Below are 17004 nucleotides of genomic sequence, written 5' to 3' on the forward strand. Positions count from 1 at the left end.
AATACACGTATAGCAGAGAGAGAAAACGCTGAATGCAATTAATCAATTAATGAAATCAAAACACACAAGCTAAAATATCCAAAGTAAATTTGATTCTAATCAACAGAGAGATTAAAGGGACGGTTTAACCAAATATTAAAATGTATTAATGTAGTTTTGAACTTGTATGACTTACTTTAGTCTTTGAAACACTGAAGACTATTTAAAAAAAACAAACAAAAAAACAGTTTTTTGTCCATGCAATGAGAGTCAGTGGGCTCCAAAGCTGTTTTTATGGACATTTTATTTTCAAAATACCTAATTCTGTATTTTGCAGAAGTCCTTCAGTCTAAAGGTTTGAAAACACATGAATTGTATATAATTATATCAAATAAGTTTTTAATTGTACAATATATGAAGATGTCAAACTTTACATGTGTGGGTGAACTATCCCTTTAAGTCTATATATTGCTATTCCTAGGTGGTTGCTTAAAAACAAGTCTTTATTTAATATTTTAATCAAAAATATTGAAAATGTTTACTATACCCAACACAATTTGACTGTAGCCAAATCTCTAACCAGCAACTGTAACAGGGATGTTTGCTCTACAAAAAAAAATGAACGAGAAAGCCAAAATTGGCAATATGGTGATGATAAAAAGGTAGACATCCTTTAATAAGAAGAAGAGACATAAAATAAACCCCAGATGAGGGCTAAACGTCAGACTCTGGGGAAGGCTGAGGAATGACTTTACAAGAAACCACTTTGAGGTACTTTCAAACAAACCAGTGTGCCATAATACACTCTTTTTTTTCACATAAGACCACAAGTCCACAAGACAACTTAACGCGTGCACACAAACATACTCAATCAAAGCGCAATAACAGCTAAAACAGGCACGTCCCCTGGTGTCTGTGGGTTCTGCTGGGACCTCTGTTTCTCTGACTGTTACTGTCACTAATGGGTATGGAGTCAGGAGACCGCCAGACGAAACCCTCACTCGACAGGGCCCTGAACACACGCTTATGAAAAACAATATGACATAAGCCTTACATGATAGCACCTGTACTAACTGTACTGGAACAAACAAACAAACCGGCTGGCCAACATCTGACCGAGCATTACACACAAGTTTGAGGAAATTGGATGCCAATATCTGCCTTGTAGGCGTGTAATGGTACACGTATTCGTACCGAAAATTTCTGGTATGGGTCTTTCCAGTCAGTACGCATGTGTACCGGACAAATACAGCGTTGTTTTATCCACTGTACAAGTGGAACTTCATTGGAAACTTCAAGTATTATATTCAAACAATAGATTGCGTCTTGGCGCTCTTTCATATGGTGACAGCACGCAAATAAACGCGTGGACTGTGTAAATGATGATTTAAAATCTGCATTATGTAAAATTTACAAGCTTGCATATAATTTTTATTTTAATTTGAGTGTTTATTATAGTAGTAATTATTAAAATAGTAATTTAATTTAAGTTTGAGCTTCGCAGTTAATTGTAACCTTAGTTATGTAAAAGGGATCCCTATAGGAAGACTGGCACTATAGGGTCAAAAGCCCCTGGGCCAAATGTAACAACTCAGCTTTTGGGTTGTTTTGCAGCTCTTGGGTCAGACATAATCCAATTTTTAGGTAGTTTTTATATTACTCAGACCCTGGTTCAGACGTAACCCAGCAGTTGGGTTATTTATCGCTGGGATTTTAGGTCTTCTCTTCATGAGCAGTTTTAAGCACCATCGAACTGATGCATTCTTCAGTAAAATAGTTTTGTGTACATTTTATTTTATCTATAATATAATTACTTTGCATTTGCATACAGGCGTGGTGTCGCGGTCTTTTCGCGTGATGTAAAAGCCTGGTGCTTTGCATAATTTTTTTTTTATTCATAAACATACAGAATATAAAACTTTGAATGTTAAAACATGTCCTCAGAGCTGTTTTATTTTTGTTTATTGGCAGGTTAAGGAGTCTCAGCATGTTTCAGCTAGAGTGAAATGCATGGCCATTTGTTCAGTAAACCACTGTATGTATATATATATATATATATATATATATATATATATATATATATATATATATATATATATATATAAAAAATTGTGTTTAGTCTTTTTCCCCTGCTTTACCAAAACCATACCGAACAGTGACGTCAAAACCAAGGTAGGTGCTGAACCATCATGTTTGTATACAGTTACACCCCTACCGCCTCGACATCATTCTTTTGCCCTTTCTGTGCCAAACAGTCTCTAAAAAAACAGCACCTATTGCCGTCGTCTCTGTTTGTGATTAGCGTTCAGCTGCAACAGCTCTTTTTATGGCAGAGCCATGACGCAAGTACGAAAAAGAAAACAAAAACGCCGTCCTCTGGTCTGTATTTAAAGGCTCAGAAATGTTTAGGGCCCCCGCGCTCATTCGTTCTGTTCCTCTCCATCTCTCCCCCACTTCCCTCCCTTCCTCCTATTCTTTGTGGGCTCTATATTTAGGCAGAGGAAAAGGTCGTTCTCCATCTACTAATGATGATGGCGACAGGAAAAAAAAGGGTACGAATGTGTGCCAGTGTGAATGTGTGCAGGATGAGTAATATAAAAGAACCACGAGCGGCTCTGCTGCTTAAATGTTCCACTTACAACCAACAATGTTAGTCTGCCTTGAAAAATACAGACGGCCAAATGATATGGGGCTACGTTGGCGTCCGTTCGACAGGTGGTTGCATTGATCCGAGCTGCGTAGAATGAGTCAGTGTTGTTTTGTGCTAATGAGAACGTTCCCGACCAAAAATACAAAAGACCCTGCATGTTTGTGTGTCTCACATTCTCTCAGGGCAGAACGGATATCACCTTCTAATTTGAGTTAAGACGACTAATCTGGGTGATACCTGAAGGCTTGGTTTAGATGCACACAATCAGACGCTTTTCTGTCTGAAATATGCCTATTTATGATATATTCGATATTATGATACAATATTATCGGCACAAAATGAATCATTTCCAAGAAAATCGTGATAATTAACACTTTTATCAGCAGTTTTGTGCCCACTGTTTGTCACAGATTACAAGAGAGTGTCAAGACACAAGACAGAGCTATTTATAATAGCATCTCCAATTTAAACCTCAAGAATCAGAAATGCCAACATTGTTTGAGGTGTTGTGATTCATTTCCAATAATCGTTGCTTTTCAACGGCCTGTTTAAAAGAATCACTGATTCAACTTTTAGTTTGAATCGTCACTCAAAAATATAAATTAACAAAAAAAAACCTATTTAGGGAACAATAGTAAGAAGGCTTTCACTGACTTTTCAACAAAGGCTGTTTGGTCAAACTCAAGGTTCTTTTGATTGAGAAAAAAAAAGAAAAAAAGAACTTTTGAACCATTAACAAAAATAGATCAAACTTAAGCTGAACTGCCATTAATATTAATAACATTGGCAGAAAATAAATACATAAAATCATTTAAATATCAGTTGTTGTTTTCTTAAAGATGTATTAAATGGCCATTCACACCAAGGACGATAACTATAATGATAAGTATTATTATTTATATAATAATTGCTCTAATTTTTTGCCAAAATAGAAAATTGTTAGAATTCATATTTCTAGTCAGTCTTAATGTGAATGGATGTTTACATGGGAAAAACCATTCAATCACACGGAGCAGAATAAGGAGATCAGTGGACAACAGACCCCCCGATTTTCCACTGGGGCTGGTGCCGGAGCCCAATTAGGAATACAAATCTTAAAAAATCCTGAGCCAGAGCCCAGATCCTGGTTCCGAAATGTCCACAAAACCTTGCTGGTCTCAAAGTGCAATTTGAAAGGAGTTTGAAAGGAGCCATTTGGCTTGCATTGATGCATCAGCGCTGCACAGACCAATCAACACATGAAATCAAAGTATCGCAAGAGCGGTCGACTCTTTATTCTTTTGAAATACTCTCGCTGTACTGTCAAAACACAGATTGGTTTATGCGGCACGGACGCATTGCGAACAAGCCAATATTTAAAAGCCGTCAAGAGTTAAAGTAAATAAAAAACATTAACAACAAAATTTAGTTGAATATGTTGCTCTTGGTGACGTCAAGGGTTCTGCTCCCTGCCAGTGGAAACATGAGCCGGTTCTGAACGAGCGCCAGTATTGGCTGAGCACCGGTTCCAGCTCTGGCACCAGCCCCATTGGAAAGCGGTAACAGACAGAGATAGGGGAGGATATGAAGAGAGCGAGCCAATAGACACCCAGGTTGAGAAGAGAGGATCAACCGCTATGCACTCTTACATAATGCACTGTGTGTGTATTTGTCTACCCATAACACAGTCATGCATCTTCTTGCCAACCCTGACGGTAAAGGTTCAGGGTTGTTGCCCCTAACAGGCATTTAAATGCCTCCACTTTATCTCTATAACCCCCAAAGCAAATAACAACCTCTCTGATGCATTCGAGCCCCTGGTGTGGCACTAACTGGAGAAGGTGTGCTGAATCTGATGCTCTGCTTGTTGATCTCTAGTTACCTACTGAAGGGTCAGGCCAACGGTCTTGAGTTTCTCGAGGACACTGATGAGACTGATACATACATTCAGCCATCCAATGAAATTTGCTTACACAATTGACTTCAATAAGTTATACTGCATTGAAGCCGCCTCAGATAATTGCTACAACCAGTTTATATGCTTCCAAATGAATTTTATTGATTTTCCATCTATGCTAATAAAATGCCGTCACCACAGCGCAAAGGTTTACAATTGCACTAGGTTGCAAAATGGATGCTAGTTTAATATATAATAAAGTAGGCTTTATTATGCATTAATATTAAAGTTATATTGTTACTCTAAAAACGTTCACCAAATTCACCAAATATGATGTCAATATCACTTCAACATCAATGCACAGGCCAAGGTCCAGTAAATGATGAACAGCATGTTTGCAAGGTAAACACTTCGACAGTTTTAATTTAGGATTTGTTTGTCGACACACCGTACAACTAACACATTTGACTGAACAACAATAATACTTTAACTGTAAATAAGTCAAGGTTGACTGATCACAGCAGACTATTTCCATGAAGGCCATCGCTGAAGTTTACAGACGCATGACTACATGCAAATGAAATTGAAAAGCACTGACAGAACTGGAATCAGCAACAGGTTTACACAGATAGCGGCATCTCTAGAATAAAGGAAAGCAAATTAATAGTTGACAGAGTGAAACGCCACAGACATAATAAACAAGTGATAAAAGATAAGTATTTTAATACTATAGCATTCTAACTAAATAAATAAAAAAAAAAACGTATTTTAAGAAAAAAAATTTAATGGTAAATACATTAAATGCATTTAAACAGAAATTATGAATCACAACATTATGTGTACAGTATAAATAAAATTTAACAGTGTTATTAAACTAGTATATTTAAATATTTTAATAATAATAATTATACAATTATAATTACAATAATAATTATACAGTAATCAAATATAAAAATATGGGAAATGAGCATGCACAATAAAAATACCCAATATTGACCAAAATTAATGAATGAAGAGGATAATAAATGATACCAACATATGATTGCGTCCTTTTTTTTTATACATTGCAAAACAAATTGTACATTAAACCCCATTTTTAAACTATTTAAATGCATTGAAAACATTTTTTATTTTTTTTATTTCCACACACACAAGCATTGACTCCACTACTCCAACATTATGAAAATAATGCAACGAGCAACCTGTGCCAACAGCATAGTCAAAATACAGGTAATCTGTCTCCTTGATCTAAAGTGTGTGATATTGTGCACTTGGACAGGTGTTTTGGGAACACTTTAACCCAAATATGAGAGAACCGAGGGCAAAAGGGATCAAGTGTTTTAAAATGTTTGCACGCGTGTTGTCCTCTGCACTAAGCGAGGCTCTAGGTCATTTTGCCACCCATGTCACACCGTGAGGGTATTTCCCACCCAAGCAGAGACTGAAGAGCGCCTTGTGTCCCGAACACCATCGCCAAGGAGAAGCCATTAGCTACGTCTAATACTTTCACAGCTGCGGCTCCGTAAGCTAAACATCTAGTAGCTGTTATTTTCATGTCTACAATCTTCATGTCAACACCAGAGAGACCAAAAACTCCAGTTACCGGCACACAGCGGTGGAGACAGTGCTCCAGATGTCCGGGACACCGCAGCGCGACGGCCAACTCTGCCCAGACAGAAACCAGACGCGTCACAGGGGAGTTCCTCGTAGGGATATGATTAAATCAACCATAAATGGTCAGGCAGGGCAAGTTTCTGGGCCAATTTTCCTGCTATGTGAGGACTGCCGAGCATGAGGAGCAGCCTGCGACGGCCGCCTGCCAAACAATCTTTACCAACAGGCCTGTGCAGGTCTCCTGAGTCGCGTGTGCACTCACTAACCAGGCCTGCAACTACCACCAAAGCCTTTCTGAAACATTAGCTTGCAGTGCACCTCATATGGCACATGAAAACTTGGCTGAAAAGCATGTTTTTGGGTTCAAATATGCATGATGAACATAATACCTGCATTTTTAAACTTCTGAAGAGGACTATACTCTTCTGCAGGTTTTGTTCCAAAACTTGGCCAATATTTACATTTTTTAAGATGGCATGAAACATGAACTGAATTATCCCATCCTGGGAAAGCCAAGGATTTAGCTGCACAAAAGTTCAGTGTCAATCAAACACTAATTGTGGATTTACTACAGAAAGCAAATGTGCAAGGCCAAGGGTATAAAAATGTTGTTTGACACCGCTCACAGAGCTGCCAATATCATAAGAAAAAAATTTAATAAAACGTAAATGAATTTCAATGAAATTCATTAAATGAAGTAAAACAGAACTGGAATATTATGTAATCAAAATGGAATTGAAATATAATTGGAAAAACTGAAACTAAAATACATGCCTCTGAAACTAATTAAAATAATGTTATTTATGAAATGTTTAACCAATTTATCTTCAGCATATTAAATGCTAAAACTAATATAATTAAACTGAAACAGACAAACCAAAAAACTGATAGGAAATCTAAATTCTCCTTTAATAAGAAATATTAAAAGCATGATTTACTAGTGCAAAAAAAACCAAAACAAAACCAAATTAGAAAACAGCGATTCCTTTAGTTGACTGGTAATGTGGAATTGATACAATTCAATCTTAAAAGTGTCCCAACCATCATGTTCTCTTCAGCAGAGTGTTAAATCACACACTCCAGTGGCCTTTGCTCAGGCAGCCGAGCAAAAGTCATTATAACCACCGAGGTTGCAAGGGTGATAGTGGCATTAGGTTTTATCAGCCAGATGTGGATTTCTAATATCTTATCAGAGTAAAGCTCTCATCCTGGCTTTATCTCCTGCTGGGAGCCACTTCTACATGAACTTTTAACCGATTTCTTTTCCTTCCCCCACTTCTGTTCGCACTTAGTCATGGGCAGAAAAGATCAATCAAAGTAAAACCAGTGCAGATCGGCTTGATTTCTCAGGTTCCAGATACCAGTTCTAGAAAAGGAAACCCCCGAAAACGGATAAAACACCAATGCCACAAAGTAAAATCTAGATGTTTTTAATGCTGCCTCTGCATAGGTCTTCAAAGTTGAAAATAACTTTTCACCAAGTTTACCAAAATGATGTCGTCAATTACTCATCCAAACCTGAGGAAAGGAGGATGACATTCTGAAGAATGGTTGACTTGCATTGTATGGATAAAAACAAAACTGGAACTGGGAGACTTTTCAATATCTATTTTTTGGGGTCCACAGAAGAAAAAGTAAATGGTTTGAAATGACATGAGGGTGTACAAATGATGACAGGATTTACATTTATGGTTGAACTATCCCCTTAAAAGGTACAGGTTGTAGGACCTGCCACTAGAGGGCGCACTACCAAAACAATAACAATCGCGTGGTTTGACGACGCTAAGGAGTGTGGAATGATGGGGTTTGTTGTCTTCTACCCATCCGCTGATGGCCATTAATCAGACGGAAAGATAAATCATGGCTTTAACGCGAGTTCAACGATTTGAGCGAGTAGATTAAAAACAAAGTCAATGCTAAGATGCGATCAGACGCATTCTCACGCGGGTCTAGAGACGCGATGCCCCGCGTTTTGGCGTATATGCCCCATAATACTAATTTTGTTGATCGTTATAATAGCATACATTTTCTGTTAAGATACGAATCAAAACAACTCACCTGTCGAGTAAAACACAAACGAGATCGGCATCTCTTTCTAGTTGAAGTTTGTCGCAAAGCAACTTCAGGATTTGTCCACGACACTGTTGTCATGTGGTTTCTACGTCAGTAAAGGCGTTAACAAAGGGTAACTAACGTCATAGACAGGCGACTGCACTGCTGCCCCGTGTCACTGTTTAGAATGGGAATTTTCTCATGATTTAAAACTAGTTGAAAACATGAGAGATATTGTTAGTAATCAGCTGGACAAAATAAATAGCATTAGCATAGTGGTTTTTGGATATTTTATGGCAAATATCTTACAAATTGTACCTTTAAACCTGAGATAGTCCAAACCAGAGAGATTGTGCATGATAATGCTGACGACTTGAGGGAAACTAAAGCGAACCTCACCCTCCTGGTCTTCAAGGGCAGGAGGAAGTCAGCCAGAATGAATCTGGCTACGATCTTAAAGCTCAGCGTTTTCTCCTTGATGCTCCAAGCTCACTCAGAGCAGCTAATTTTAACTGCCATCACACAGCCTGTGCCAGATCATACAGGGTTGGGCAGGAGCGACCAGGAGGACTCTTCTCCAAAGTTGCCGAAAACAGCAACACAAACTTAAACTGACTTAGTGGAGAAATAAACATGGTGTTTGCCTGTCTCGCCCAGTCACTGCGCTCCCTGTTATTGGTCTGTTCAGAAGACAGCTTACTAAATTCTCTACGATGTTCCCTCCCAGTTGTGGGCTTTGATTCTGATTCTTCCTCGTCCAGTCGTCGGAGATCACTGTTCTATTACTGGCATTTCCACGTGGCTGCAACTGGCGACAGATGCCATACCTAGCCCTTGCAGCAGTGCAAAGCTGTGCAAGTTTCTGTCATGCTGAAAAAACGAGGCGTATTCGCTGGTGAACCCTGCAATTTCTATGATGCTGAAAACAGGATTTAAGACAATTCTCCAGTAACAACATCTAAAAGATAGCATTTAACACAAAGCTCTGCAACTTGTTGCAGCATGTATGAAGACGTTCTCAGTTGATGTCCCCATTGTGAGATTTACCTGTGGATTGGGGGATGGGGGCAGGTACTCAACTGATATGCAAAATCTGTTGAGTTAGCTAATGTTGACTCAAAGATATACCAAAAAATAGTTGCCATAACAGCGTTATTCAAACCTTGAGTGCTGCATCTGAAATAACTGGTGGAGCCAACACTGAAATAAACCTAAGCTTGTGTTTTGCCAATGATACAATGTCTGATAACGTGAAATGGCAACATGATTGTCTGATTTCCAGCCCTTGCACCCTGCTGATAGCTGTGATTGGTCCACATCAACTGCAAGAAAGCACCATTTAACCCAAAGGATGGCCGGGAGACAGTCATCTGGGCCCCAGGTGATTCTCTGGATTGTATGTGTGTGACCTGGCTGAGAAGTGTGTGTGTTGTGGAATGTCTAAAGAAAAGCGAACGAGTTTGAGAGTGTGGCAGACAGGAGACTTGGTGTCTGAATATCTCCATGGGGACCCTGGAGGCAACACTCAGTGTGTTCAACCTCCTCCATTAACGACCAACCACAGCAGGCAACGACTAGGACTTGCATCTCACCTTTAAAGTCAACAAGATTTGGCATTTAATTCCAATTTAAAAAAAAAAAAAATATTAATCAATATTGAAACTGCTTAAAAGTAAGGTAATGATACACCATCTTAAAAATGCAACACTTAGAAGATGCATTTAAGGATGGTACATTTTCATGCAAAATAAGCATGCATTTTTGTCAAATTTAAAATAAAGAAAAACTCTGGTTGGATGACGATCAACTAGTCCTATCTAATAGCTTAAATAATTTTTTTTTAAATTGTGTACTGAATAAGCACATTAAAACCAGTGGTGTATATTGAGAAAGTAAATGGAAGTCAATTTTGATTTCACATTAACTTTAATTCCACTTTCCACCTCCATATCAGGATGTAGTATTGCGTAGTTTCCTAGACACTATTTTGTAGAGTACCACAACGATCACAAAATGCTGCGCATAGAACACTGATAACCACCCATCTGGAAAGAAGGTTGAAATAAAAAAAGAATTAAGAACGAGCAAGAACATACTATCACAAAAGAGATCAAGAGCATGATGGAGTGGAAAAAGAGGTGGCGGTGTGGGGCCAAGAACGAGAAGTCAATAGATTGCCTCTTTTCAAGTTCTGTGTTGTGGTTAAGTCTCTAGACTCAGTCTTCACTTTCATTTTCCTCCAAAGACAAATGCACAGACACACACACACACACACACACACACACAGTTGCTGACGGCACACGCCACGGCTCCAGCTGTGGGATTAGAAAGCCGCCGCCACAGTCGCTCCCTGCAGTACCGAGAACCCTCGCCAATCCCCTCCCTCGCTGCTAATGGGTCTTTCATTTACAAGCTTTCCATTAGCGCACAGACATCAGGCCTCCACAAACTATGCACAGCCACATGTCAGTCACTGCCACTAGCTCTTGATGAAGTTAGAATTAGGCTAAATGTCCCATTGAGGTCGCCATGATTTTATAGGTCGTTCTACTCTAAACCACACTCTTTAAAGGTCTGGAAATCACCTAAGAACCACGAGACATTAGAATCCCACCGAAAACATTTGGTTCGCAAATAATTTCAACTGCTAATACTCTAATTTCCACTGTTCTGCAAAAGTGGCTGAAAGTTCCACCACCACATTCAGAGGCCTACACGGAATCGGAAAGCCATTGACAGGTTCTGAAAATACTCTATGTTCCAAGCAGACCTCCGTGACTCAGATCAGGAGGCCAGATCGAACCTGCGTGAGCCTTACGTAGTATCAATCATGATCACTGACTCTCTTCCTCTCTGTATCTCTATTCCAAGCCATGCTGCACTAGCACTGGATTCTGCCTGCAAAAATAAATTGGTTGCATAAAAATAAAAGTGGGAGCGAGTCAAAGTGGCGTCACCACAAAGATGGCAGCTCAAGAGACGGAGAGAGCACACAACTGTGAGAATTAGGAACGTGTGCGAGCCGCCTCCTTGAGCATAGGCTGGTGTGTGTGTGTGTGTGTGTGTGTGTGTAATGCAACACAGACAGCAGCCATTATAGTGGAATGTGGGGGGTCTGGGCCCCACTAATAAACTATGTGCTCCACACACACAGCTCACAAAACACACACTTCAACCATGACTTCTTGTCTTCATTACAACCAGATTACGGGAATGGGGTGCGCCACTGTCACAAATTCACCCTGATTTATATTGGTCACAAACATAATAGTTTAAATGATAGAATCTAGAGTCAGTCTTAAGGCCCGTTCACACCAAGAATGAGAACTATAAAGTTAACGATATTAGCGTCCACACCTCTGAATGATATCATCGGTTTACTTTGAGCGCATCTGCCGCTTTAAATACTCGATCTCGTAATAGCAAGATGAATTCTGATTGGCTGTCAATATTTTTATCGCTCAACAACTGAAAAAAAAATCGTTCTGAAAGTGTTTCCAACTATATCGTTTCTCTGTGCCTTTTTCGCTATAGTTGTGGTGTGGACTCTGCTATTCTTTAATATTGAGAACCATTTTTAGAACTATATCTTTAACTTTATAGTTATCGTCCTTTACAATTAGTTCGAAGCAGTTCACTTGAATGTGGACAGTACTTTGAAACTGTGACAAAACTATAAGCTGCATATTTTTTTTAAAATTCAATTTACAGTTACCCTGGAAAACAAAGTTCACTGCAAGCACTGTGCATTAAAAATAAATCTAGAAAAACAAACAGAAACGACTGAACGAAGCAAAACAGTAGCGTCTGAGAGAGTTTTACAATGCAAACTGACCCCAACCGCCAAACCACAATGTTAACTGAAATACAATAACTGATTGAAATATTAATAGAAAAGAAAACTTGACTAGTCAGTTGTTGGATGATCGATCAGTCATCCATTCAGACTCATGCATACCAATAAAAAACCCTCAAATTTTTATGCCTATCATTTAAACACAGGATTTAAAAGGCACAAATATTTTAAAAAAGAAAACATAAAACAGAGATTAGCACACATGCATCATTTTTTAACTAGTTTATTGAAATGAACAATCCAAAAAAAAACTGATATGCTTCAACAGATAGGAAACTGATTCAACTACACTTTATATGACAGAGTTTAGACAAGTGTGTTTGATTACTTGACATAATTCGTTTGCCTGCACTGCAGTGTGATTTGTGGCATTTGTGACGCCAACAAATATTCCTAACCTAGTAACCCAGGAATTATTTTTTTCAGATAGTTCCAAACTGAAAATAAACTCTTGAATGCTCACTAACACTTCACAACTGTCCTCACCATAAGCCTGGGCACGAATGGGAACGCACTTGAAAATGTCAGGGAAAATATACACATCGCAAACTCACAAATTGTTACACATGACCACACACACACACACACACACTGAAAGGACAGCCAAAGCCACATGCTCACACAGGCAAACACACACGGGGGGAAAACTGTCAGCCACAGTCTCGACAAAACCTCAGAGTTCCCACCAAACCGTGGTCTCCACTAGACACAACACAAGTCGGTTGAGCTCAGACCTCAGTTAGCAACCTGCTTGGCACAAAGATCCAGCGTGCCGTGCATGCAATTTGATTCACAGACACCTGAGTTCTGAAATGCAGATTAAAGAAAGGTGTGCCGACAGATGACAAAGCGCCACCTGAACCCTACACCACCTGTGTACTATAAAAAAACAGAAGTCACAAGAGATGAGCGCGCCGTTACAAACTGCATTGCTCATCATGAGATCAACCATGAATCTCAAAAAAACTAGCTTGAATCCGACAGAAAGGAATTGATCTGAGATTAGACAGGAAAACAAATGAGACTGACTGAAGAAAGATAAAAAGAGAAGATATTTCCAGCCCTTTTGAACTGAGATGATTTAGGTCACTGTGATTGAATCCATCTTTAGATGCCGGAAAATGCCTTGCACAAACTCAACATGATGTCCTATGACAACCGGTACTCATCACAAGCTTTCCTACTACATATTACAGTCTGTATTTTAAGCAGAAGATTTAGGACAGAGTTCTGGCAGAAGTCATCCTTATTCAAAGGAAAAATAATAACTCATACGTCTATTTAATGGGGAAAACAAGTTTAAAGATGTGACAAGGAAGCTTCAAAAGTATCTGGAAGCTGAGATCTAAGCTTCACTTCTGCTCGGATAATTCTCTAAATATTCTGAAAGGAAGCTCAAGTTTTAAGAAAAAAGTAAATATGTCACCATAGGTCAAATCGTAGTATACAAGTCTCACTGTGTGACTGGGTTAGATGTTTGTCTATACGGTTTCCAGGAAAAAAAACACAGGCCAGGAAGCACAGCCAATCTGCCGAGCCACATAAAACACACCAACCAATCGCATGCACACTTCCTGAGCAACTCTAGACAGGTTAAGTCTTACAAGTAAGCAGGCCTGATTACATATGCTAACTCCAAAAGCAAGAGCTGTTGTCTAAAAAGAATCCAAACATTTATAAAAAGAAACAATTTAAATCCTCCATACTAGATGGTTTGTTATGGAAAAAGCTGCATTTACAAACTGAAGGGTTTGGGGTGAATTCGGAGAGAAAAAAAATAAAAAAGTAAAAAAAATAAGAGCAAAAAATAATAATAATATGCAACAACATCCAAATAGTAAAAAGAAACACCCATGGCACACTCTTGCCAATACCTTGCAGCAAGTCAGAAATTAAACACCAACACCTAAGCTCAGCTCAACCTGACCCAGACCCTCCTTTAAAAAATAATAGCACCCACCGCCACCCTCCCAAAGCACTGGCTAATTGCCCATGTGGGTCCCTTAAACTTCATATGCTGGAAGAGACAACAGAGAGCCCGGTTCCAGATGTGAGACCCACATGTGGCAAACTGTTGATATAATGAATAACGCAATTGGAAAAAAGGCACCAAAAATAGGCCACTTATTGGCCCACAAGGCAGACAGAAAGATATGGCGCTTAGCTGGGCAAGAGTTGACGGCCAAACAAGAGTGCCAAAGTACAAATAACTGATGCAACAGTGTATCTTTTTGCATAAACCCTAGTAAGAGAAGCACACTGTAACTTCAACAGCAGGTTTAATACAAAATAAATGTATTTTCCTGTGACCCAAGCCAAATTCTGTGACAAAACTCACATGTGATCACAGCAGTGTGGGAATCACTTCATCCCAACACAATACAATTAACCAGCAAGTAAAATAGCTGCTTTAGGCGACTCTTTAATTGCTTGGGTGGCAAAGTAGCTTTTCCAAAGAAAGAGGCCGATCTCATCGCTCCAACACAAAGCCTAGGTGACCTGGGCGGGGAATAGCTCGCCTAAAAGAAACAATTTGACATGGCACAAAGATTAACCGTACAGCTCATTTCCGCTTGTAGAAGCTCTTTTCTCCTTCTTTGCTGTCTAATCTTAAAATAAAGGGTTGGGTGATGTATAATATCAATCCCGGCATATAGCCTACCTGAGCTACATGTTGGGTATTTTTACCTGCAATGCATTTCACATGCAGGGAATCTTAATGAAATGGTCTGGATCAATGAAAACGACTTGGAGCAGACACTTTGTGAGTTCTGCTACCTTTAAAACCCCACTCTGTTTGGAGTTGACATGAGTTAGTAAGTGTGCGCAAAACCCCACCTCTGCACGCCTACACCAAAACGCAGACTTGCGTCCCAGACACGACGCACAACATGGAAAACTTCTACCATACCATAAGAAGGCTTACTTTATACTGCAGACCAGATGAGGGGGAGGACGAATGGAAGAATTAGCTAATGGTTTAATGCATAAGACCACGACTCCAGCGTTGGTGGAGCTCAGACACCCAACGGAGACTGAACTGACATGAGCTGGCAGCATTTCTACATCCACCCAGATGAATATTCACCAGGTTATTATGAACCAAGCGGTTGTAAGGCACAGATTACAGTGCGAGACTACTTTTAGATAACATACACACGTGGGACATTACAACTACTCAGATGAGTTGGTATAAAAACTGGTACCAACTCACTTTCTTTATCTAGCAGTAACATGAAGTGAACTCAAGGTTCATATCTGTGACATGTTGTTTTTATATTACAATTACTTACTGCAAAACTAAAAATCTTACTTTCCTGCCCATTTAAGGGTTACAGAAAAGTGGCTTTAGCTCATCAAACAACCAGATCAAGCAGGTAAAAGTGACTGTCTGCTTTTCTGAAATAAGCCTCCATACAAAGTAAACAAAACTTAACGACCTGGAGTCATATGACAGTCAGCTTTACATTTTTAGACACAACTAAACACAACAGTAGACACAAATCGAGGGTAAATATCTAGTGTAAGATCCTCCAGCTCACACAGAGAGGCGCTGTGATGGGATGCTACTTTCTCTGGGCCAAATGGCTGAAAGTTGCTCGCAAATGGTGGATGCCATACTGGATCAACACAAGCGCTTAAAAACCCCTTTAAACACTTTTACACTTCTCATAAAGTTTAATGCATCTGGAAGCGTGACAAACACGTTTGACGTGAATCGTGTCTAAAACAGACGTGACTGTCCAAGTCAAAAAGTTGTGAGAATTTGTGTGATCTAAAATATCGATTTTCTCTCTAAAAGCAAACTTTTTCGGGTTAAGGAACAAGTCAGAATGACAGATACACACATATATAAATCATACAATATGGAAGTGATCTGTATAGCCTGCATAAAACAGACCCAAACTCATTAAAAGTAACTTTGGCAACTAGTTTTTAACTTTACAATGCCTTCCTAACAACAATATATAACATCGTGACGTTTAATATTTATCTGATTTACGTCTGTTCGCAAAAAAAGTCGCTTAAAATACAAATATTATAAACCCATCTAATCCGAACGGAATTAGCGGGCTGCATATACCCAGTGAAACTCCTCTAAACTCTCTAAAAAATAAGTTTCTGGCATGTTGAGTCATCTAAAGTTGGATTATACCCATCTGTTGTTGTTGTTGTTGTTGTTGTGTGGGAAAACGTACCCGTGTCGCCCGGGGTCTTCATGTTGGAGAGTTTAGCCGCTTCGTTAGCAGTCGTGCTAACTGAGAAAGAGAGCGAGTTAGAGAGAGAGATGAAATTAACTTCTTCCTCTTGACGAGCTCAGGATCGCACACACAACTCCTCTGTAAACTTTTCCTCCTCAAATCCAGCCCCTTCACTCGTCCTCCCCCGGTTTGTTTGGAGTTTTCTCGTTTTGTTTTTCCTCCCCAGCGTGGAGGACGCTCGTCGCTGCCTTGTGGCCGGACAGACTCGCTCTTTAACGGTCAGATGTCGGAGCGCGTCGTGCCGATGGAGGAGCACCGTGTCCGCGCTGAACTCCTGGTTACTTTATATACGCTGCGAAGTCGCATATTCAAGGCTTCTCGCTAAAACACGAGGCGAAGCCGACAAAATCAAAACAACCGAGGAGGCAGATATGCCCGATCCACTTTTCTCCCTCTCTTTCCACGGACTTTTTCTTTTTCCACTCACTCCTTGCAACTCTCTCTCTGTCTCCCCCGTCTGCCCCCTCCCTCCTCCTCTTCTTCTTCTATCGGGGTGTCGTGTTTCGTTCTTCCAGCCACACGGGGCCGCCCACGCTAAGCGGGGGAGGGAGGGGCGGAGAGGGCGAGTAGCCACGCCCACTCGCCATTTGTGCCGGGGCTGGCGTCACTGCGGCGTTTCTGTGGAGACCGCCAACGCCGTCCGAATCTTGACCGACACAGCGAGGTGACGATGGCATGTTGTCCCACAGAAACACATCGAAAACCAATAAAATCT

At 39.9% G+C, this 17004-nt stretch overlaps 1 protein-coding gene across 2 annotated transcripts in view; it reads right to left on the bottom strand.

The window, feature by feature from the left end:
• LOC113062587 (ETS domain-containing transcription factor ERF-like) overlaps positions 1-16770 on the bottom strand; it is a 33420-nt gene extending 16650 nt beyond the window's left edge. For both annotated transcript variants that reach the window (XM_026232527.1, XM_026232526.1), the window contains exon 1: positions 16227-16770. In XM_026232527.1, coding sequence (XP_026088312.1) covers positions 16227-16248 — 22 coding nt within the window. In that variant the 5' untranslated portion in view covers positions 16249-16770. The remainder of the gene's footprint in view (positions 1-16226) is intronic.
• Between the last annotated feature and the right edge of the window lie 234 nt (positions 16771-17004).

This window comes from Carassius auratus, chromosome 44 (genome assembly GCF_003368295.1).
Source record: "Carassius auratus strain Wakin chromosome 44, ASM336829v1, whole genome shotgun sequence".
NCBI lineage: Eukaryota > Metazoa > Chordata > Actinopteri > Cypriniformes > Cyprinidae > Carassius > Carassius auratus.